The 24,749-nt window shown below is 47.2% G+C and overlaps 1 protein-coding gene across 2 annotated transcripts; it reads right to left on the bottom strand.

Moving 5' to 3' along the window:
- Positions 1-14,406: 14,406 nt before the first annotated feature.
- Positions 14,407-24,104, bottom strand: LOC143409121 (3-ketoacyl-CoA thiolase B, peroxisomal). 2 transcript variants are annotated; one of them, XM_076869099.2, is made up of 12 exons: positions 23,897-24,104; positions 23,632-23,725; positions 22,636-22,693; positions 20,677-20,756; positions 20,329-20,371; positions 18,002-18,100; positions 17,366-17,446; positions 16,029-16,219; positions 15,678-15,857; positions 15,339-15,394; positions 15,081-15,226; positions 14,407-14,732 (listed from the first exon to the last, which is right to left on the bottom strand). In XM_076869099.2, the coding sequence occupies exons 1-12, from the start codon at positions 24,065-24,067 to the stop codon at positions 14,657-14,659; spliced, it is 1,275 nt and encodes a 424-aa protein (XP_076725214.2). In that variant the 5' UTR covers positions 24,068-24,104; the 3' UTR covers positions 14,407-14,656. The 2 variants fall into 2 exon arrangements, with proteins under 2 accessions (XP_076725214.2, XP_076725216.2); XM_076869101.2 differs by lacking the exon at positions 15,678-15,857.
- Positions 24,105-24,749: the final 645 nt, after the last annotated feature.

Genomic DNA, 24,749 nt, shown 5'->3' with positions numbered 1-24,749 from the left:
CAAGCCGCTGGGACCAACTGAGCAGTCTGGGATCTGTGCGCAGATGCGAATCCCACACAGAAACAGAACCTGGGTTCAAACTTAGAAGCCTGGACACTGCCCTCCAAGGGTTCCGCCCACCCCGTCTCAGCCAACCAGAAGGAGCATAACTTGAGGACGCCCACTACGGCCACTGGGTCCCCAGGGCCCAAAATCACCGCGGGGCTGTTCTTTCCATCAAAGTCCTGCCTACCGTGGGTTACCCAGGCCAATCAAGAGGCGGTTCTTTCTGGAGTCCCGCCCACAAACTCAGTTTGGAAATCATTCTACCTATCCAAATTCGGAAGCCCAAACTGAGGCTGGTCCCCAAAGTCTGTACATAAACTGGGCCTCAACCAGAAGACCCTTCCTCCAAAGTTCTGCACCCTGCCTGCTGCAAGACAGAAAGACTCCCATCCTTTGCCTTTTTTTGGTAGGAGTTCGGGACTCTTTAATTCCTGTTCCCCCATCCTAATCTGTTCTGCTCTGTCCCGTGTCCTGTCACCCAATCTGGAGAATCTACATACTTTTCATACTCCCAGCCCAACTCTGAAGGAGTCAGGTTCTCCCAGGAAGTCTTTCTGGAAGAACCAAGCAATTTAATTTCCAGTAGTCGTGGAGAGCAGATTTACAAAGCTGAGGAAGTGTAGCAAGCTCTTTAATTGGACAGAGAACATGCCACACTTCTTAGAACAATTTTACATCTGTTTGGGATGATCCAATTGGTTGTCACTTTCCCCATTAGGAGAGGGCCAAATACTGTTCTATGCCATAGGCAGACATGTGGGCCACAGCCACAGGAAAGTGTGGTGTGCAGAGCATGCATGTTGGAAACGATGGGCTGTGGGTCCTTGGGCAAGCCACTTAACCCTTCTGAACCTTGGTTTCCCCCCCAAATAATAGGGCTACTACTAGTCCTGTCATTATGATGCTCAGAGACTCTCATGAAATGTGTGTGGGTGAAGGCTAACCCAGGGCTAGGCCCTCAGAGACCTCATCTTTCGTCTCCTAAGAAGGGCACTTAGTCTAATCGTGACATCTAGGGATGGGTGTGGAGCCCAGGACCAAGGTTGCCTGGGCAATGAACTCCTGGCTTCTTCACAGCTTCTGTGGTGCACTGACCATCACCTGTGCTCTACTCCCAGGGAAAGTGCAGAGATTTTTTTTTTTTTTTTGGTAGATTCCTTTTTTCGAGGAGGGATTGAATTCTTTTTTCCCCACCCATTTTTTCCTAATATCTTTATTTTATTTTTATATGGTGCTGAGGATCAAACCTAGTGCCTCACACATGCTAGGTGAGCACTCTATCTCTGAGCCACAACCCCAGCTCCTCACACCCGTTTTTTATTGGTACATTATAGTTGTACAACGATGGGATTTATTGTTACATATTCATGCATGCACATGATACAACAATATAATTTGGCCAATATCATTTCCCTGTACTTTCCCCCTCCCTCCCCACTTTCTACATCTTGGTCCCTTTCCTCTACTGATCTCCCTTTTGATTTTCATGAGATCCGCCCCCACCTTTCTTTTCTCTTCCTCTCCGGCTTCCACATAGGAGAGGAAATGTAAGACCCTTCTCCTTTGGAGTTCAACTTATTTTTTCTTAACAGGATGGTCTCTAGTTCTATCCATTTTCCTGCAAATGACATAATTTTATTTTTCTTTATGGCTGAAGAAAACTCCATTGTGTATATATATATATATACCACATTTTCTTTATCCATTCATCCATTGGTGGATGCTGAGACTGGTTCCATAGTTTAGCTATTCTGGATTGTCCTGCTACAATCACAGGTACGTGTGTATCACCACAGAGTGATAACTTTAATTTTTCAGGTATAGTTGGTTGCCGCAGTCTCTCGGCTGGGCACAAATCACGAGTCTCCACACAGCTTGTAGATTCAAACAGCAATTCTTTATTCCCGAACTCACACCGGCTGTCTACAAACACGTTCTGGGGGAATCCACGTTCTCTTTCCAAATCCACACTCTGCCCTAATCCACTCTCTCCCAAATCCACTCTGCATGGGCTTCTGTCTCCCAAAATATACTGTCTGACCCTAAGCACTCAAGAGGAACTCAGCAGCAGGATACGCCCTATTCCAAAAGAGGAACACCCTAATCTCCTATTACTAAACCGCCCTATTCTAAAGGGGAAACACCCTACTCTCCTATTATGCTAAACTGCCCTATTCTAAAGGGGGAACACCCTAAACACGGATCCTGCCCTGGTCCTTGAGCAAGGTCACCTTTCAGAAGTCCTTCCACTAGACAGCATGGGAGTAAGCTGGCAAGGAATTTGTCATACCTACTTGGCTGATGGCTCCCAGCATCTCCCCCCTTCTGATTAATTAAACAACAAGTAATGTGGCTTAAGGACCGTGCCTGGTAGGTTGTCCAGTTCAACATATGGCTCTTACCCGTCATCGGAAAACTGACCTTTAGGTAACTGACCTTTAGGTGTCAGCCTCCTGTCTTAGGTTGATACCATTGCAATTGGATCATACCCGTCACTGACTGCCGGTCCAGCATATAGCCATTGGCCCCCAAATTTAGACCATCACTAGCAGAAGGGAGGAGGATACAGAAATGCCACGACACCAAGCCAATTGACAGTTCCTTTGGAAAAATTGCATCATTGGTGACACCATCAGCAAAGATCACTGGTGACACCATCAGCAAAGATATGCCAGCATTACCACAATTTGCTGCACTAAACGTAGTTACATAGTCCAGGCAAGTTCTGTAAGCAGTTCAAAGGGGAGGAATCTATCAATCTGTCCGTCTCCTCCCAAAGTCCGTTTCCTCCCAAAGTAAGTTGACTCCTTGATTGAGCATACTTGTTGAGTTATATTCATTGGGATGAAGATAGGAATTCTGGCAATGATGCTAAAAAGACATTAACCTGAAAAGAATTATTAAATATAATGAAAAGGAAAGGTGAAAGTAAACAAACAGATCTGTTAACCTACTTAAAAAACAATCCTTAACAGCTGTTTACCTGATTTAAATTAGTAAACAAGCAGATCTGTTAACCACCTTTAAAAAGAATCCTTAACAGCTGTTTACTTAATTTAAATTAAGCCATTTAAATCACGTGAATAAAAAAAAATAATAATAATTTGGATCCATTTTCTCATGAGCGCTCATCATATATGAAATACGCACACACAGACATACAACACAAAACACAAATGTGCAAACAAACGTACAACACATAAGATAATAATAAAGGCCTTGTAGCTTTACCTAGGTGAAATCTCCATTGCAATGTTTAAAAACTCCACAGTCAAAAAATAAAACTGATCAGAAAAACATTAACCTAGGTTTGTATGAGCTCAAAAAATAAAAATAGAACCTTATGATGTGGGAAAAATGCAATAATAAAATAGATATTGAAAAAAGCATCCTTGTTAATCACTGTTGCAGATGTAAGAATGGCCAAGCTGGAGTTCTGGATATCAGCTGTTATGGATTTGAGTCAAATCATCTTCTTTTTGATCTGTAGAAATCGTTTTAGTTAGTCTTTCTGGAATCCAAATCGGCTGCTGTTCTCCCTGTGGAAACACACAAACAGAGCCCCGACTCCAGACAATCACTGGGTCTGGACCTTTCCATTGTCCTGTTAGAATATCTTTCCAAAGAACTTTAGGCTTATGCACATTTTTTGGATACATATGCCTTTCCGCAGCACTAAGTCCTGATGAATCCAAATTTAAAAAGTTTAGAGTAAAAAAGTGTTATTTTAAGTTTATCTTTGGGGGATATATACCCCTTTCCAATTCCCTCTTTTTGTTTTAGTAAGTACGTTTTAATAGTTTGATGAGCTCTTTCAACTATGCCTTGTCCCTGTGGATTGTATGGAATTCCTGTTATATGAGTAATACCAAATGATGAGCAAAATTGTTTAAAAGAGGTAGAGGTATAGCCAGGACCGTTATCAGTTTTTAACTGTTTAGGAACGCCCACAGTGGCAAAATTTTGTAAGCAATGAGCTATAACATCTTTAGTTTTTTCTCCGGCATGAAGGGAGCCCATCAAAAATCCGGAAGAAGTATCAATTGTAACATGTAAATATTTTAATTTTCCAAATTCTGGCAAGTGTGTGACGTCCATCTGCCAAATATGGTTAGGTATCAGTCCTCTAGGATTGACTCCAAGATTAACTTGTGGTAAAAAGGTCACACAATTTTGACATTGTTTTATTATATGTCTGGCTTGTTCCTTAGTTATTTTAAAACGCTTTTGTAAAGTATTAGCATTAACATGGAATTTTTTATGAAAATTCGTAGCTTCTTCTAGTGTAGAGAAAATATGTATGTCATGTGTAGTTTTATCTGCTAAATCATTGCCCAAACTAAGGGCTCCAGGCAATCCTGTATGTGCTCTAATATGTCCTATAAAGAATGGATCTTTTCTGTCCCAGATTAGACTTTGTATAGTGGAAAACAAAGAGAAAACAGTAGAAGAAGGGGAAATCCTACCAGCATCTTCAAGAGATACTATAGCATTAACTACATACTGACTATCAGAAAATAAATTAAATACAGAATCTTTAAACATTAAAAAGGCTTGTAATACTGCATTAAGCTCTACCTTTTGAGCTGATTGTTTGGGTACTAAAAATGTAAAAGTTTGATCAGGGGTAACTACTGCTGCTGTACCATTATTTGACCCATCAGTGAATATATTTGGAGCATTCATGATAGGGGTTTTTCTTGTCATTTTTGGAAAAACTACAGGATGCTTAGACCAAAAAGACAACAAAGGATTAGATGGTAAGTGATTATCAAATGAAACATTAGATTTACACATGATTATTGCCCAAGTATTTAACTCATTAGCTAACTCATCAATTTGATCCATAGTATATGGAGTAATAATTCTATTGGGAGAAATTCCAAACACTCCCTTCGCTGCTTTTATTCCTTTGAGTATTAATTGTCCTACAGCCTCAGGATACCTAGTAAGAATAGTGTTAGGAGAATAAGATAAATGTATCCACAATAATGGACCTTCTTGCCAAAATACTCCTGTAGGAATATTTTTTGTTGGTAGTACAATAAATAATAAAGGCAAACTTATATCAATTCTATCCAAATGTATATTTTCCATATATGTTTCAATAATTTTCAATGCCTTTCTTGCTTCAGGAGTTAACATGCGGGGTGAGTTTGGATCTGATGGACCTTTTAGAATATCAAATAAAGGTCCCAACTCTCCTGTTGGTATGCCTAGATAAGGCCTTATCCAATTTATGTCTCCCAATAACTTTTGAAAGTCGTTAAGTGACTTGAGTTGATCTACTCGTATTTGAATTTTTGGTGGACGGACCATGGTTGAGGATAATAGAACTCCTAAATAATTAATTGGAAAATTTAATTGTACTTTATCTATTGCTATCTCTAGATTATAATTTTTTAATAAGTTTGTAAGTGTGGCATAACATTCCAGCAATATGTTTTTATCTTTATGTGCCAATAATACATCATCCATATAGTGAAATATTTGTAGTTCAGGATTTTGATTTCTAAGTGGCTGGATTGCTTTATTAACATATATTTGACACATAGTTGGACTGTTAGCCATCCCTTGAGGGAGTACTTTCCATTCATATCTCTGATCAGGACCTTCATGATTTAATGCAGGGATAGTAAATGCAAAACGTGGACTATCCTCGGGATGAATTGGAATTGAAAAAAAACAATCTTTAATATCTATGGCTAAAACATGCCAGGTTTTTGGCAAAGCAGACAATTGAGGAATCCCTGATTGAGCAAGTCCCATAATAACCATCTCATTATTAATGGCTCTTAAATCTTGCAATAATCTCCATTTACCAGATTTCTTTTTAATGACAAAAATGGGAGTATTATGGGGAGATATGGAAGGTTGTATATGTCCTTCCGCTAATTGTTGTTTGACCAGATCATGGGCTACTTGTATCTTTTCTTTAGTCAGGGGCCACTGAGGAACCCACACTGGTCTTTCTGATTTCCAAGTAATTTTGATTGTCTCAGTGGCCCTTTCTGAAAATCCAACCCATGTCTGTCTGTTCCTTGATCTATTTGAATTGGTGCTGCTATACCTTGTCCTTGTTTTCCTAATCTTTTTTCTTTCCTAAAACCTTGTCTAGCCCTAGTAGTGGGCGCATTAGGATTGATGTTATTTGTTAATGTCAAACCTAATTGATCTAGGACATCTCGTCCCCATAAATTTATAGGAAGATGATCCAATACATAGGGCTGTATAGTTCCCTCACAACCTTCAGGATCCTTCCAATCTAATATCATTGCACTTCTATGGGGATTAGTCGCCACTCCTAGGCCTCGAAGCGTTTGAGTGGCTTGTTGTAATGGCCAATGTTTTGGCCATTCCTTACTAGATATGATGCTAAGGTCTGCACCTGTGTCCAGTAGCCCATTAAAGTCGTGTCCTTGAATATTTAGTTTTAACATTGGGCGAGAATCTAAATTTAAAGACAACATAGCCCAATCTACACCTGTGGAGCCTAATCCCCTGGAACCTCTTTTTACACTATGACTAGGAAATTTATTATGTAGGCTGGGTATTATTAACAACTGTGCTATTCTGTCTCCAGGTGAAATTACTGATATACCTCTTGGAGAACTAGCTATAATTTTTATTTCACCTACATAATCGGGATCAATTACCCCGGGACTTATCATAAGTCCTTTTAATGTAGATGAACTACGTCCCAATAATAAGCCTACTGTCCCTTGGGGAAGAGGTCCTTTTATTCCTGTGGGAATGATTTGAACTCCCATCTCTGGAGTTAGTACTGCTCTGGCAGAGGCGCATATGTCCAACCCTGCGCTCCCTCGGGTTTGTCTGATGAGGGATTTAATGGACAATGTGTCCTGGGCACTACTCTGATGGTGTTGCTGGGTTCCTCCACTGCCCCGTATATTTGTGGTTGTGGGCCCCGGAGCATTGGGCCCGGCTGTCCGTTTTTTGGCAACGGAGCCTGATGCCTTTCTCCACGGTATCGTGGGTAAATACCTGGTCCTTTTCCGTTTTTTGGTAAGGGAGTACCCTCTATGGTAGTTTGAGAACGGCATTCATTAGCCCAATGTCTCCCTCTACGGCATCGTGGGCAAATACCCGGTATTCTATTTCTTTGATACCTAGTTTTGTTAAATCCTCCTCCTATGGGGCAACTCCTTTTAAAATGTCCTGTTTGTTCACAATCATAGCATGTTTTTGGCCTGGTATCTAAAGCCTGTTGTACTGCAGCTGCCAAGACTTGCCCTTGTTCATTAATATCTCTACATAATTTAATATATGTGTTTAAATCTTCATGTCTCCATGGTCTAATAACCTCTCTGCAGCAACGATTAGCTTGGTCATAAGCCAGTTGTTTTATTAATGGCATTGCTTGTTCCGTATCCCCAAAAATTTTGGCAGCCGTTTGAATTAGCCTATCTACAAAGTCAGCGTAAGGTTCATTAGCTCTCTGTATTACCTTAGATAGCTGACCTTGTAAATCTCCATGTCCTTGTAAAGTCTTCCATGCCCTAACTGCGTCTGCAGCAATTTGTGCATATATAGCAGGATCATATTCAATTTGTTGCCGCTGACCCTCATAAGGTCCTTTTCCTAGCAACATTTCTAAATTTCTTTGAGGGTAACCGGCTGCTGCATTTCTCCTAGCTGTCTCTGCACAAAATTCCTCATTGGCAACCTTCCATAACAAATATTGTCCTCCATTTAGCACAGATTTACACATGCTAGCCCAATCTGCTGGCGTCATGTCCAAGTTAGTAATGGACTCGACCATGCTCACCGTGAAGGGAGCTTGGGGACCATAGGTTGTTACAGCCTCTTTTAACTGCTTCACTGTTTTAAAATCTAAAGCACGGTGAATTCGCTGCCCTCCTGCCTGTTCAAGTACAGGACATGCTAATCTTTGAGGTCCTGTCTCAGGATCCCATTTATCAACTACGGGGTTTGAGGGCCACTCAGCTGTCTCTATCGGTGGGGCTGTTGGTTGAATTAAACCCTCTTGTGATAAAACGGAGTTAGTAACAGCCTCCTGTTGTGGCCTTTTTCCTAACAACCCCTTTTCCTTTAAATTTTCTTCCTCTGTCTGACTAGCTGGAGAGACCTTCTCTTTTGCTTGATCTAAAATGTCTTTCACCATGTTCTGAACCTCTAACAATTTACTTAACATCTTTTCAGTTTGTTTTAATCTACTATAAAGATAACGCAACCCAATAAGATAACACAAAACAAAACCGAAACTGAATGAAGCAAAAACAGAATAAAAAATCGTTGTATCAATTTTCTCTTCCTCAGGGCCGACAAACTTCAAACCTTTAGTCAACCATTTTTTCCAGTTTGCCTGAGAAATTTCTAGGGATAGGCAGCTTGAAAGAAAAACAAAATAAATCAAAAGAAGAACACATTGTTTTCTGAAATGGTCACCCATTCTCTCGCCTTCCCTCAGGTGCGAGCAATTTCACTTACCTCCAAGTTTCAGACGTTCCGCGTAGGAGCCACCAGATGCCACAGTCTCTCGGCTGGGCACAAATCACGAGTCTCCACACAGCTTGTAGATTCAAACAGCAATTCTTTATTCCCGAACTCACACCGGCTGTCTACAAACACGTTCTGGGGGAATCCACGTTCTCTTTCCAAATCCACACTCTGCCCTAATCCACTCTCTCCCAAATCCACTCCGCATGGGCTTCTGTCTCCCAAAATATACTGTCTGACCCTAAGCACTCAAGAGGAACTCAGCAGCAGGATACGCCCTATTCCAAAAGAGGAACACCCTAATCTCCTATTACTAAACCGCCCTATTCTAAAGGGGAAACACCCTACTCTCCTATTATGCTAAACTGCCCTATTCTAAAGGGGGAACACCCTAAACACGGATCCTGCCCTGGTCCTTGAGCAAGGTCACCTTTCAGAAGTCCTTCCACTAGACAGCATGGGAGTAAGCTGGCAAGGAATTTGTCATACCTACTTGGCTGATGGCTCCCAGCAGTTGGTTCATATGTTGGTTCCATGCCTAACATTTTGAGGAACCTCCAGACACACAACAGCTTGCCCAGTTCATATACCAACCCCAATGCTGGAGGGTCCCAAGCTCATTTGCCCAGTCACCTTCCTCTTCCAAATAAGCACAGACTGAGCAGTTGTCCTGCCTTCCAGGTAACATGGAACATAATGCAAAATTATGTTAACATAATTTCTCTTCCAGGGAAAAGAGGAACATAATGCAAAAGGCCAACAATTTGGGCAAGGGAAATGAGAAAACGGAAGTGCACACATCCCCTCAGGTTCTCCTCCAGGCCCTGCTGTCACTGTAGATTCCTAACCTAAATGAGGCACACTCTGATGAAGCAGTGTTTTGTATGATTTTGTTACATTTCAAGAGTAGAGGTGTAGGGTGGGTGTAGAGTTGGAATTAAGGTGAGGTGCTGGGTCCTGATCTAGCTCTAGAGCAAATTCAGCAGCCTCATTCTCAGCCTGTAAATGGTGGGCTGGACCAGGTGTTTTTTGATATTCTGGCCTGACATAGACATAGACAGGACAACAAGGGGCACAGACAACTGTGGGTCTCCTGCCTCAGGGAGTTTCCGGAGGCCTCTGAGGCATGGAGTATCTGCCAGTAGGCATTTCTGCTTTCTATCCTCCGTCATATGCAGAATGTGCCTGGAGGGGGTACAAAGCCTCTGGGGATGGGGGCTCTCTGACTCTCAGGAGGCAATTATGGTGAACTCAGCAGAGTCCACTGTTACTCCCCTCAGTGACAACTTGGGGCCTGAAGGCATGGAAGAAGGACACCAGAGGGATAAGAAGATGGGGAGTTCCCAGAACAGGGTCTGGGGGGTACACTCACCCACAGAGATGTCTCCCAGCTGCTCAAGCCTCAGCTTCCTGTCCTATAGACCCACAGTCAAGACAGCAAACAGAAGCTCATCAGGGTCATCTGCTTGGATTCTTCCTATACCAGAGGTGGCAGTGTATCTAAGCTGTGGTCCCTTGATCTCCTGAACTACAGGACACCACTGTGGATAAGCTTGGGACCCTTCAGCATGGAGAATGGTATATGACCTGGATGGGATCTTGTGTATCTGGCTGCACCTCTCTAGACCTTGAAATTTCAGAATATTAGTGAACTTGCCAAGGACATATAATGAAGAATGATCTGGAATGTCTTCTCTTTGGTACTCACGGCTGTACCTTAGTTCCCAGGATACCAGTTCCAGATACCTGGAACTGAATAATAGCTTTTGTCAATAGAAAATGAGCTCCAGCCTGGAGCTGTGGCCACTGTGGCCTGGATTGCTCAGTTTCTGAGGTAACCTCTTCTACTTCTACCTTTGGGTTAGCTACTGTGAATTTTGAGTGAGTCATAGCCCCTTAAAATTCAGCCCGTTGGAAGCAGGGATCAGGATGGACATCAGATGTCAAAAGATGTCAGGGCAACCAGAGTGCTTGAGATCCTGCTTTTGGACCCAACCTTTCACCTGCTTTTGGAATGGGAAAATGTGTTATCCAGACCAGAGCAAGACATACAGGTCTGTGGGACTGGGGCAAAGGTTTTCTGTGGCCTGATTTTTATTCCAAACAATCTGTTGCTTACTTTTGGAAGTGTGGACTCTCCTCCTCTATCAGGTAAATGACCCATGAAAACCTTGAATCGTTTCTACATGTAGGCTCAGAACCAATTGTCTTTGTCCTTTGAGCTTCATGAAGTCAAAATAATAGGGACATTAGCCACTGAGAGAACAGCAAAGGAAATCAAATCTCTAGGAACTGGCAGAGGCTCAGACTGCTGAACCTGCATTTCAGGGTCTCCCACTCCCTGTCTCCAGAACAACCCTTTAGCCTCATCTCCTGACTTCTCACTCATAACTTTTCTCCTTTCAGTTAAACTATCTGCCTCCTTCTGTCCTCCCTACTGTGACCATTCTGTCCCCATGGAGTGCTGCTCCTACCTGCTCTCTCTGCCCTAGCTAAATCCTGCCCCAAATACAGTCTCACCACTTGCACATGGCTTCCCCAAGCTCTCAGGCTTACAGTGAGAGATCTTCCTCTCCAGTAGGTAGCCTGTGCTTCCCTGTGATGCGACTGTGACACCTGGCCCTGCTATTCATCTCCTGTAGGATACACTCTCTCAAGTATGTTGGTCAGACCTCCTCTAGGGTACAGTACTGTAGCTCCTCAGCATGAAACCAGTGGAGCCCTATGCTCAGAAGGGATTTTGGGAAAACTTAGTGGAACTGGTGAAGGGTGGTAGCCAGTGTTTTGGGATTAGGGCAGCGGGTCTGGGTTGCACAGGCCTAGGGAGCCATCCACCTGGGAGGCCCTCTGCGGAGTCTGGCCTGGGCACTAGCTCAGGGGTTCCCAAGCCTGGCTGCAGCCCAGAACCACCCGGTGCATTCACTCCCTAAGGTTCTAGATATGTATGAGGATGACCTGGAAATGTCCCCAGGTACTGTTGGCCTAAGCAGTTTCCACTGAGAAAGTCAGCCTTCCTAACTGCAAGCTGAGCCCAGTGTGACAGTATGTGAGCCCTAGAGCAAGGGATAGTAGAACAATGGTGCCAAGCAGAGCTTTTTATCCAGGTGGGAGCAAACCCACGGGGAGAGAATGGAATGTGAGAAAAAGACTTCCAGGTTACTAGTAAGGCTGCGGAGGGTGGGGATGGGTGCTGGCCTCATATTTGAGACTTGGCTTTTACTCTGGTGGCCTGTCCCAGGAAAAGCTCACAGTTCTGTTCTCCAGGGGAAACAGAGAGGTCTAGTTGTCTTTGTTCAGTCACCAAAAGGAGAAAAAGAAGGACCTCTATGGCCCCATCAGGCTTCCCCACCTCAGTTGAAGAGAATCATAAGATAGAAGAACATGTGCTTGTAGGGTCCTGGGGAGCATGCACCTGTCCCATGGATCTGGTCTGGCATGGGCACTGGGCTACCAGATTGTTCCAGATCCTTGCACCCTTTGATGAGAGCAGTCACATGGCCCAGGAGCACAGGGCTGCTATCCAAGGGAGCCTGGAAGAACCAGGGATTGACTGTGCCTCTCACCTTCTGTTTCAGTGGCATCCCAGAGACTGTGTCTCTATATACTGTCAACAGACAGTGCTCAGGGCTGCAGTGCTCCAATCGTTTCATGCTGAAGCCAACATAGCTGGTAAGTTGGGACTGGATGGTGCCGTTGGCCAGGGCCTGGGCTTAGTCTTGCCCCTGAGGGTTAGGATCAGTGATGTTGCTGTCTCCTGAGCCAGTAGTAAATATCTGAGAGGTCTCTGAATACAGAAAGAGTACAGGAGCTGCCCTTGCCACTGCCCCACATCTCCAGGACACCCCTGGGTATTTGTCTCTGGGCCTGGGCTGTGTGGTATCTAGAGAGAGAACAGGTGGGACAGGGGCTCTGCTGCTCCCCGGACAGGCAGACCTTGGTCAAGGATGGTTATGAAATGCTTTTGTTGCAGGTGGCATCAGAAATGGGTCTTATGACATTGGTATGGCCTGTGGGTAAGAATTTCTTTCTGCCAGAGCTCCTTAACCAATGGTGACAATCAAACTACTTTCCCTCTGCTCAGTTCTCAGGGGCCATGATTTGAGGATCATTCCCTGGTTCCTATAGGTAGCTGGCTTGGTGTGGGTCCCTCTTGATGCAGCCTAGGAGTGGTCCCTAAATCTGGCTACTCAGGAAAAAACCCTGCCTGAGCACTTGCAGATGAGGACAGATAGCCTCTAAGGTTCTTCTCACAATTTTTTTTTCCTTTTTTTCCTGCTTTGGATAGTGAATGCCAAAGGGTGTGACTACATTCTAGATCTTTTTCGTTTTTGAGGGAAGATCTTGCTAAGATCTTGCTAAGTTCCCCTCACTGATCTGAAACTTGCAAACCTCATCCTTCTTTGGTAGCTGAATTACAGATATGTGCCATCACATCTGGCTCTCTTGAAAACTTTTCAGGCTTGAAAAAGTCTCTGTTCTTTGGAAAAATAAAGCTGAGGAGGCTTTGGCTGCCTCAGGAGATAAGTCACACTGGTTCTGACCTTTTGGGCTGCCTTGGGATCTTCTCTGGATGTTTCTGGACAGAAAGCATCACTGGTCCTTGACCAGGGCTGAGATGACCTCCATTTGGTTACCTGGCCCGTGTCTTAGTTGGAAGAGATCCAAAGTCCACAAACAGGGACTCTGGCAGGGCAAAGGTCACTGCATCCCCTGCCATTTAGTGTCTCTCACCTTCCCTGGTCTCACTGTGCAACAGATGCGAGTGACGTAAGAAGCATGACTGGAGCCTCGTAAGTGCCTCTGGAGGCATTTGATCACCAAGCAGGTTAAGAACTGTGATTCTGAGAAACCTTGGATCTTAGTGTCTGAGGGGCAGGGACAATACCACTGGCACTGGCACATGCTGACCATTGCCAAGAGTTGGAGGGTGAAGTATTGCTCAGGCCATTCTAGCTGGGAACAAGCTCTTGGGCCAGAATGCCTTAATTAGAGTCCAGAATGGGTGACCGTGACAAATTACCCACCATTCAGAACCTCAGAATTCTCCTCTATAAAAGGGGATGCCTACCTCAGTTCTACCAAGGTTTTTAAGAGAATTAAATGGAATGATGGAACACTATGTGGCTCACACTGTAGCACTACTAACACATGAAAATAATTCAAATTAGCATTATAGGCATGGGAACACTATCAGGGCCACCAGTTGTCATTCTATAGGCCATATGCCTCCTCAACTCACAGACCATTTTGAGGACAGTATAGCTGTCTACACTGGCCACTGTGCTTTCCTGTCAATGCCATCACACCTCCTTTTCTGTGCAGTTCAGGTCCCTCTTGGATGTGATTATTGTACTGACTTCAAACACATTTGCAGTCCACATCTGGTGGACTCTGAGGCAGGCAAGGGCTGAAAGGATGTGATCCCCACACTGTAGCCGACACTAGAAGCCTTTCTGTGAGAACTCACAATTTACTGTTTCAGCAGAATTATATAGAACATCATCCTGCCCCTGGGAGTGTGGAGAGTGCAGTGATCAGAACAGACCCAGCTGAGGGAAGGGGATGGCACAAGCTGAGGAGCAGATCAGCGGGGCAGGGACATGGACCCGGAGGTTCTGAACAGCTCCTGGGATGGAGGAGCCCCCTCCAGGGCAATGGTCTTGGCCTAGGCCCTGCACTGTAATTCCCAGAGCTAACACAAAGGATAGGCCACACTACCATGAAAACTATAGCAGTTCAGACTCTCTACTCAGATGAAGCACACAGAAGTCCAACAAGGAAAAGAAACACCCTTGGAAAAATCCACAGCCACCAAGATGAGACAACACATGTTTATTACGTCCATTGTACCCTCATTCATAGGGCCAAAGTTCCCTCGGAATTACATGGGGGCTTTGTGGGCTGGGTGACCCACACTGGCCCAGCTAGAGGGGGCCTGGTGGTAAGACCCAACATCCCGCCCACTCATGTAGTGTGTCATCAGTGTTCACAGTTTCCAAATTAGTTAAAGTGCCTTGATTTGTCCCCATCACCACCACCAGTGCTGAATGTCCCACGTGGATTCGCTTCCTCAGAGTCATTTTCTGGCTGCCAGAGCAGGGCCTTCTGGGTAGCGCCTTGAGCCAGGGACTCAGTTCCCAGGGTATTCGAAGACAGCAGCAGCTCCCATCCCAGTGCCAACGCACATGGACACCACTCCATATGCCCTGGGAAAGGGAACTAGGTTGGCTGGGCACAAGCACTCTGGGCAGAGGCCCAAACCCCCGACCAGAGACCCAACTCCCTGACCAAGGCCCTCCTAAACAGAGGATGCAAAACCAGAAAACCAGATCTGTGGGAAATCTGTCCCCTGACTGCCCACCTAGGCACACACTGAGTGGCAGATGCCCTCTGTAGGCCAGAAGCCTTTTGAGGCTGACCCTCAGGGTCAACAGGGATCATGTCCCTATATGCCCAGTTCAAAGTGCATGTTGAACTCCCAAACCCCCACTCTTCCATGCCCCAGCTCAGCATCCCTCATGACACCCCACAACACCCGAAGGGAACAGCCTCACCTCTTCCCACGGCGCTTCAGCTCGTTGAGCAGTGTGATGACCTGTCGTGCTCCAGTGCAGCCCAGGGGGTGGCCCAGGGCCACCGCTCCTCCCAGAGGGTTCACCTTCTCAGGAGGGATTCCTAGCTTTTCCACACAGTAGACAGCCTGGAAGGAGCCAGAGCAGCACCTGGACGTGCTGACCCCCTCCCCTGCATGGCTTGTCCACTGGCTCCTACTGGGTGCCCAGGGCCCAGGCAATAGGGAGACTAAGACTCACCTGGCTTGCAAAGGCCTCATTGATCTCAAAAATGTCCACATCATTCACTGTCAGTCCTGCAAGCAAGATTTAGACCTGAGATGATAGAGGCCCCCAAGCACAAACCTGGGTCTCCCCAGACCTCCAGCCATGCACAGACCCACAATGCCTAGTAGTATGTCTGTCACTTCTGACAAGTGAATGGGAATCAGCTCTGGGTCATGAAGGCCTTGGGTATGGAGTGCTAGCCTGCCCAACCTCCACTCTGCAGTACCCACAGGGACACCCTAGTAGTCACCCCCAGCCCCAGCAGCAGGGCATGAGGGGACCCAGGTCTAGGGTCTGAAGGAGCCACCTGACCTGCTTTCTCCAAGGCTACAGGGATGGCATATGCAGGTCCGATGCCCATGACATCAGGTGGGACTCCAACCACTGCATAGGACCTCAGGACCCCGAGGATGGGAAGGCCCAACTCTTCTGCCTTGGACCTCCGGGCCAGCAGGACTGCAGCTGCCCCATCGCTCACCTGGCTAGAGTTTCCTAGGGAGGAAGTATTGGGGTAAGGAGGCATCAGGGCAGAGCAGAGGAGATCCAGTTCTCCCACGGGCCCCTTCCAAGGGATCTGGTCTGCCCCAGACTCTATAGCATAAGAGCCAGCCTGGTGACAGTCCCTGGTGGCAGCCCTACTCCAACATCCTGGCCTGAACTCACCAGCCGTGGTGGAGCCGCCATCCTTGAAAGCAGGCTTCAGTTTGGCCAGGCCCTCCATGGTGGTGTTGGGGCGGATTCCCTCATCCTGGGACACAGTGATGCTCTTCTTGGTGCCCTTGTCATCGTGGATGGTGGTGGTCACAGGCACAATCTCAGTGCGGAAACAGCCCCTGCTCTGGGCTCTTGCTGCCCTGCCAGCAGCAGACAGACAGGCTCAGGCTCCCCTGGAGCTCCCTTCCTCCTGTCCCCACTCTGGCCCACTGTGGCAGACATGCAACCTCAGCCTGCTAAATTCAGGGACATGTCTGGTCCTAGGGGACATCAGAGGGATCAGCTGGAGATCCTGAGGAAACCCTGTTGTTGGGAGGGGGAGGCTTGTCTAGGGCCATCCAGAGCATCATTTGCTATCAACTCCAGATGTCCACATCATGGCCCATTTCAAATTCAAGAGGGGAGAAAGGAGCTTGCGGGTGGTGTTTACTTCTTAAAGCCCTTCATCCAAGAGCTGAGCTGTCAGTTTCTTCTGCTCCACTGAGGCTGGAGTCCCAGGAACATTTGTGATGACTTCTGCCAGCTTTCCTGGGTGACCCCACATCTGAATTTCCTCTGTTTCCCAGGTTCCTCAAATCTGAAGTGAAATATCCTAAACTCTCTGATGTCTTTTCCAATTCAAACAGAGTTGAACCCCAAGGCATTTTAGAGTTACCTTTACAACTTTATGCAAACTACAACACTTAGGGGCATTGCAATGGGAGGAACCCAGAGCTTCCTGGAAAGCCCACATGCCACCTGACCCAAGAGGCTAACAGTCCCTGCCTTGGAGAAGCCCACCTGGCTTTTCTGACCTTCCTCAGCTTGGTCAGGGTTGGCCAAACCTGTCTGCTGATGCCCTGAGGCTGAGCCCCAGGTTTTCTGCCCTAGGCTCAGGATGTTTGCCCTGACACAGGCCTGCTCCAGAAACTAGGGTGGCTGGTCCAGAGCATCGTTGACCCCACACTCTAGGTCCCCAGGAAGCCTCTGGCTGCCCCATTCAGTTCCTGAGCAGCAGCTAGACATGATCTGGTCCTCATTATGCCCCAAAGAACAGAGGGTAAACTGAAGCCTAGGTAGGGAGAAGGTACTCAGCCTGGACAGTCAGCAGGGGATCAGGGAAGAGCCACCAGCTCAGAATGGCACTGCCCCCTTTCCATTCCCCAGCTGGGAGGCAGGAGTCTTGTAAACCCCTAGTACATAGCTGTACTCTTGGGACACATCCACCTCAGACCTCAGACCACCCAGGATGGCCTCACAACCTCACCGTCCAGTCTTTTCAAGGTTCCACCCCAAGCAGCACTCACTTCTGCTGGGAGGCCAGCGCAAAGGTATCCTGCTTCTCTCGTGAAATGCCAAACTTCTCAGCCACGTTCTCTGAGGTTATCCTAGGACAAAAGCAGTACCCAGTTGGGCATAAGGATGGCAGCATGGGGACCAGGGCCATTCATGCCACAGAGACAGTACTGAGGAATCAGGCAGTGGCACTCCACCCCCAGCATTGGAATGGAGCAGACAGGGAGTCGCCAATGCTGGCCAAAAGCTCAGAGTTCATACACCAAAGACAACTCCTCACAAAAGAGGGAGGGCAGCCTGCATTGGCAGCAGAGCAGAAGAGAGTGTGTTCTCTGGGTGAGCTGCCTCAGCACAGAGGAGAGCGGAAGGAGAGTTTATCGGGGGGGACCTACTTGTGAATGAACACCTCAGAGGGGGCATGTCAGAGCAGGATATGTTTAGAAACTCAGGCTCAGAGAAGACTTGAGGACCTCAGAAACAGGAAGTACTGAGTGCCATGCTGAGTCTCTGAAGAACAGATGCTACACACAGGAAGCAGGCCAAGTCTTAGCATTGGCAGGCACAGATGAGAAAGTTCCTCAGCCCCGGCTCCTGAAGAGACAGAGCTGAGGGGGCACAGGCACACAGAGCTATGGACAGCCACTCACCCCATGGGGATCAAGCAGTCTCTGGCCTTCTCATTCTCCAGCAAGCGTGAAGTGATATTTCCAGGGTTCCCTCTGTTAGCCAGGGACATGGACTCCACCCTGAGGAGAAGGAGGAGAAGGAGGGAGTTGAGTCCTAACAGGAACACATCCAAGGATAGGGGACATGTGGCAAGTGTTGGGAAACAGCCAGGGAGCCCCTTGGGAACTGCAGTGCCCTGTCTGGGAGGCACAGACAAGCGAGGCAGAGCTGGGGCTGGGGGGCTGCTGAGCCTCGTCTCTATCGCCACCCCAGGACAGTGTACACTGCACAGTCTGCACTCCTGGGTGCAGGGGCATGCTTCCTTATACATCTGCTGAACCAGCCAATTACAAGTTCCTGAGGAAAGCTTTCTAGTATATACCACATTGCTACAAACATATCCAACATGCTCAGGCCCTGTCCCCGCCAGGGCCCACAAATTCAGAGGGGAGAAGACCCAAAAAGCTCATATCAAAGAGCAACCTGACCTGCACAGACAAGGAAGTGCAATGTTCTGAGAGGAAAGTGAGGTGGCTAGTGCAGAAGGATCAAGAAGGACTGGGGAAGGGGAAACCCTAAAAAATGGTAACAGATGACCTTGACTAGTACTTTGTATTCCCAGCATTACTTTGAACTCTTTTCAGGCTTCAAATAGTACCCATGATATGTACCCTATAGTGTTAGCTTGGTTATGATTCCACTTTCTTCATCCTCCTTCTCCTTTTCTTCCTCCCCCCTTCCCCTCCCCCTCCCCCCCTTTTTTTTGGCATTGGGGATTGAATCCAGGAGTGCTTTTAGCACTGAGCTCCATTTCTAGATCTATTTTTTTTTTTTTAAATTTTGAGACAGGGCCTCACTGAGTTGCTGAGGGTCTTGCTGTGTTGTTGAAGCTGGTCTCCAACTTGTGATATTCCTGCCTCAGTCCCCTAAATTGCCGGGATTACAGGTGTGTACCACTGTGCTTAGCCCCAGCCCTCTTTATTTTTTACTTTGAGACAGGGTCTAACTATGTACCTGAAGCTGGCCTCAAACTTACAATCCTCCTCCCTCGGCCTCCAAAGTCACTGGGAGTCTTTGGGATTATAGGCATATGCCACCATACCTGACCTCATTTAATATTCTTATAAGCATTGGCCAAGCTCAGATAGTACCCCCTTTTATAGCTGAGGACACTGAGGTCCAGAGAAATAAGTAATTTGCCCACGGTCATTCAGCCTGGACCCAAATTTATACAGCTTATCCCAGGAACTCCCTTCTACCTAGGATGCCCTAGGCAACACTGAATGTTCAAGCCCTTGGGGACTGTCAGATTATGATATGGGTGTTGTGCAAGCACGAGAATCCTTAGCTTAAGAATCAGAAGCCCCCTATAGAACTCATTAAGGCTTCGGGCCTTTTCCTACTTAAATTTCCAAACTTGCTCTCTTCCCAGTAAGAGTATAACAAGAAACACATCAAAAGGCAGGCTGGGCAGTGACCTGTTTCATAATAAAGTCCCTATTTGTAGTCTTTGCTCTCTTTGAGATATAAATTGGGGCAACCCAGTGCAGGTCAGCTAGGACCCAGTTAGGGACCAGCAATACTTTTCATCAAAAAACATTCTAGAGAGGATTTGAAAGACAGTGGAAAGACATCAGAACCAGGGCTGGTCACCACCTCAGCCTGCCAGTGTCTTCACCAGCCTGCCTACCCAGCATCAGAAGTCCCCAGCCAGGGACATAGCACCCTACCCTTCCTTGGAGGCTCTACCCAAAATTTCTAGCGCTCCATGTGGTACAGGTAAAGATAGAGTCACAGTCTAGGTAAAGGTGACAGTGACCAGATCACCTGAGATCTGACTATGTCCCTGAAAATGTGGTGGGCAATTAGAAGCTTCCATCTTGGTATCAGGGGAGAGATAAAGACATGGTAGGAAAAGGAACAGACATACAGTAGGAACTGTCCCTAGGTTTAGAGAATTGAAACTGCCACTTCTCTTTCAGTAGCAGTGAGAATCAACAAAAGTCACCGACGGCAGTCTCAGTGGTGTATTTTTCCAACATGATGCCCACAGTTTCCAGCCTGACAGATTTTCAAGAGAGAAAGCTTAGAGGCCACCTGCCCTCTCCTGCTAGTGCTCAGTTGTGAACTCTTCTTGATCACCCAGAGTTGGGGGCCACTCCTAGGTTTCATCTAGAGGAACCTACACCAAGCTAGCTGCCTAAAGGAGCCAGGGGATGATACCGAAATCGTGGATTCTGAGAACTGAGGAGAAGGAAATTAATTTATCCCCATTGGTTAAGGAGCTCTGGCAGAAAGAAATTCTTACCCACAGGCCATGCCAATGTCATATGACCCATTTCTGATGCCACCTGCAACAAAAGCATTTCATAATCATCCTCGGCCAAAGTTTGTCTGTCCTGGGAGCAGCAGAGCCCCTGTCCCACCTGCTCTCAGCCTAGGTGCCATTCAGTCCAGTCCCAGAGATAAAGACCCAGGAGTGTTCTGAAGAGGAGTGGGGCAGTGCCAAGGGGAGCTCCTGAACTCTTTCTGTGCTCAGAGTCCTCTCAGAAATGCTTACTGCTGGTCCAGGAGACAGTGACATCACTGACTGTAACCCTCAGGGACAGGACTAAGCCCAGGCCCTGGCCCAGGGCACCACCCAGTCCCAACTTACCAGCTATGTTGGCCAATGCCTGCAGCCCTGATGAGCACTGTCTGTTGACAGTGGACAGAGGCACAGTCTCTGGGATGCCACTGAAACAGAGGGTCAGAGGCATAGTCAATCCCTTGTCCTGCAGGCTCTCATGGAAAGCAGGTCTGTACTCCAGGGCCCTGTGACTGTCCCCATCAGAGGGTGCAAAGATCAGGAGAACAACCTGATAACCCAGTGACCATGCCAGGATAGATCCATTGGATAGGGGTGGGCAGCTCCTGAGCAAACTGTGCCTCTGTATGTACTTGTTCCCCAGGCCCTACAAGAGCATGCCCTTCCATCCTATGAATTTCCTCAATCTAGAAAGAGGGAAGACTGTTTGGGTCACAGGAATCCTTCTTTCTGTCCCTCTGAAAAATTCAACAGTAAAAACTAGTCATCTATTTCCCCAAAATAGAAAGGAGAGGGCATTTTGCTTGGATAAGCTACCAGAGTATGAGGCCAGCAACCATCTCTACCTTCCAGCATATTAGTACCCACATGGCTGGGTATTATGTTTCTATTCTCTCCCCCCAAAGCCTGTTCCCACCAGGAAGAAAAGCTCTGCTAGGCACCATTGTTCTAACATCCCATCCACTGGGAGCTCCCAAGGGTCTCACCATGGGCTTAGCCCTGGAAGGTAGGACAGAGTTGGTCCTTCCAATGAAACCTGCCTTGGCAAACAGTATAAAGCTCTAGTGATATTTTCAGGCCATACTTCAACCCACTTAAAACTTCAGGGAGTTCCCTGAGCATCCTGGTGATTCTAATGGGCAGCCAGGCTTGGTAATCCTGGAGGTACTGACTGGGCCAAACTCTGTAGGGACCCTTAGAAGTACACAGCTTCCTAGGCCTGTTGAACCTTTCCCAGATGTCCTAATTCCATTACACCTGATTCTTACCTCTTTACCCGATCCATTAAGTTTTCACCAAATACCTATTGAGTAAAAGTTCTTAGATGCTTATAGAACTCCTAGAGGATGCCTGACCAACACACAGAAAAGGAATCCACAAGAGGAGAGTGAAGTAGCAGGACCAGATGGCAAGACCACATCAAAGAGTAGCATGAGACTCTTATTCAAGAGGAAGGTCTCTCATTTTCAGCCTGAGAACTTGGAGAAGCAGTGTCTAAGCAATAAGATTGTTTAGGCAGGGTTTAGCTAGGGAAGAGAGAGGGACAACACTCCCCAGGCACAGAATGAAGAGAATAGGGAGGACAGTAGGCAGAGAAGCCAAAAAGAGAAGGAGGAGGGAAAAGAAAGAGGAAAAATCAAGGTGAGTAACCAATTGAGAGATGAGGCTGAAAGATTAGCCTGGAGATAGTGGGAGACACTGAACTGCAGACAAAGCAGTCTGAGGCTTTCCCAGTTCCTAGAAGTTTTCCTGTTCTGTCACTGGCTAATGTCCCTACTATTTCTACTCAATGCAAATAAAAGGACAAAGACAAGTGTGTCTTAAATCTACAAGTGAAAATAACAGAATCACTCCTTGCCCATAGTGGGAGGCAAAGTGCTAAAAGGCAAGATGACCAGGGTGTCTCCGGGGTTCCTCACTGCCCCAGGGTTCTGACTTGGAGTTCCCAGCTTGCTCAACTAGCAAAGGAAGCAAAATCACTCTTCAGCATGTTTATGTGGTTATTTACCTGATAGATGAGGACAGAGTCCACTTTTTCAAAACACAAGCAACAAGTTAGCTTTGGCTACAATCATGCCACAGATAACCACTACCAAAGCCCTGTAGGTCTTGGCTCATAGTCAGTAACATACCAACCTCAAAGTGGGAGAAAGGTTGGGTCCACAAGAGCAGCATTCAGGTTTCCCTGACATCTTTTGACATAGTATCCAATTTTATTCTCCACCACCCACAGAATGAGTTCCCTGGATCCAGGACCCACTCATTAGTCACAGTGGCCAACTCAGAGCTAGTGGTAGAAAAGATTACCTCAGAAACTGGGCGATCCGGGCCATGATAGCCCCAGCCCCAGGCTGAAGAACATTGCCTATGGACAGAAAAGCCTTTATTCAGTGCCAGTTGGTGTCTCAGCAAAAAGGTACAGCTTCAAGTACCCCAGAGGAAACATTCCATATCTTTCTTCAGGAAATGAGTTTATGGCAGGCCCACTTGATGCTCTGGAATTTCAGGGTATAGAGTAAGGACAGCTAGACATATGACAGTGTGTCCAGGTCATATACCAGTCCCCATGCTGGAGGGTTCCAAAATGACTTGCCCATGCACCCTGCTCTTCCAAATCAGCACAGACTTGGCAGGTGTCCTACCCTTCCAAGTAATATGGAAGACTGAAGGGAAAGAGAAACACAAAGCAAAGCCTGAAGGCCAACAGCATTGGTACTTGGGCAAGGGAAATGAGATTCTGAAAATATACATCCCCTTAGTGTCCTCCTCCAGGCCCTGCTGTCACTGCAGAGAGAAGAAACAATGATTCCTGACCTAGTGGTGGCACCTGATGGATGAAACAGTATTACATACTATGTTGTTATATTTCAAGGGAAGAGGTCTGTGGGTAGGAATCAAGTTTGGCCTGAAGGTCCAGACTCTGGGTTCATGTTCTAGCTCTGGAGCAAATACACTGGGCCTCGGTCTCTCCATCTGTAAAGAATGGGTTTTGACATTCTCTTTTGTCCTGGCACAGACAGGATATCAGGACACATTCAGAACACCCATCTGCCTCCCAGAATGACCTGGAACCCCTAGACTGTCTGTGTTTGGGATGTCTGCTTTTTCTCTAACAAGCAGAAGACACGAGGAAGAAGAGCAAAGTGTCGAGGTCTACTATCAGGAGGACAGCACATCGAAGTCAGTGTTCATAGTCCATAGTTCTCCTTAGTGACAACTCTGGGATTGGAGGCGTGGGAGCAGGACTTTGGAGGGATGGGAAGACCAAGAGACTCCACAGCAGGGCCTGGGTGGTGCACTCACCCACGGAAATGTCCCCCAGCTGCTCAGGCCTCAGCTTTACATCCTGTAGAACTGCGGTCAAGACCGCTGACAGAAGCTCGTCGGGGGTGGTGTCCTGCAATGGGACGCGCAGCTGTGGTGACTGGCAGGATATAGCCACCGCAGGGAGACACAGCGACTGCAGTTCGAGTTCTCATTGCCTGCGGCATCCTTGGGTCCACCTAGCAGATGACAGCTCCCCGCCCGCCACCGTGTTACTCCAGGAGCCAGCGCCGGGGGACCTCACCTTGAAGCCCCCGCGCCCCGCTTTGCCGATCGCAGTGCGCCGTCCGTGCACCACCACCACGTCCGCGGCCGAGGCTTGCGGGAAGCTACTGAAGCACGGCGCGGCCTGCAGCGCCGGGCCGGACTCGGGCCGGCCAGTGAGATGACCCAGAACAACCTGCAGCCTCCACATCACGCCGCTGGGACAAGTACACCAACTTTGGGACACACGACCGACCATCGGAAATAAAAAGTCACTCGCGCAAGCGCGGAACCGCCCCTCTCTCCCGGCCCTCCCAAGCCGGACCCAGAGGCACAACCATTCAAAGTCCCGCCTACTTGGCCAATCAGGGTACGGTTCTTTCTGAGGCCACGCCCAGAAATGCCGCCTGGAAACTTACCCCCTTTGGTAGACTTTAGTATCCAAATCCCAGGCGGGACTCTAGAGCTTTGTAAATTTCTTGAAATAACCGGGCCCTCGAACAGGAGCCCCTTCCTCCCACGGCCCGCTCGCTGCCCGCCGCCAGACAGAAGGCTGAACCACCTGGAGCCCGCCTCTTGCTTTGGTTGGAGGAGGTCGGGGCTCTAATTCCAGTTCCCAGGTCCTAGTCTGCTCTGTTCCCCAGCATCCAATCCCAAGGACCTAAATACTTCTGATGCTCCCAATCCTACTCCGAAGGGGTCGGACTCTCCCGGGAAGTCTTTCCAGAACTAGGCAATTTGAGATTCTTGGCCGGTGCTGAGAACGGATTTTCAAATATACGAAAGTGTGACAAGCTCTATAGCTAGAGAGAGAACATCTCACAATTCTGATACCAATTTTACATTGCTTGGAATATCTAATTAGTATCCATCCTCCCCTCTAGAACATCCAC

Source organism: Callospermophilus lateralis, chromosome 1 (assembly GCF_048772815.1).
Source record: "Callospermophilus lateralis isolate mCalLat2 chromosome 1, mCalLat2.hap1, whole genome shotgun sequence".
NCBI lineage: Eukaryota > Metazoa > Chordata > Mammalia > Rodentia > Sciuridae > Callospermophilus > Callospermophilus lateralis.
Note: the sequence above shows the minus strand (reverse complement) of the source record. Positions and strands in the feature narration are given on the sequence as shown.

Excerpts from the sequence above, each read along its gene's own strand:
- LOC143409121 (XM_076869099.2), bottom strand. The coding sequence starts at position 24,067 with ATGTGGAGGCTGCAGGTTGTTCTGGGTCATCTCACTGGCCGGCCCGAG. Across the intron at positions 20,372-20,676 it reads GGCATTGGCCAACATAGCTG|GTGGCATCAGAAATGGGTCA; the intron begins GTAAGTTGGGAC and ends CTTTTGTTGCAG. Across the intron at positions 15,858-16,028 it reads TGGCGGCTCCACCACGGCTG|GAAACTCTAGCCAGGTGAGC; the intron begins GTGAGTTCAGGC and ends CTTCCTCCCTAG.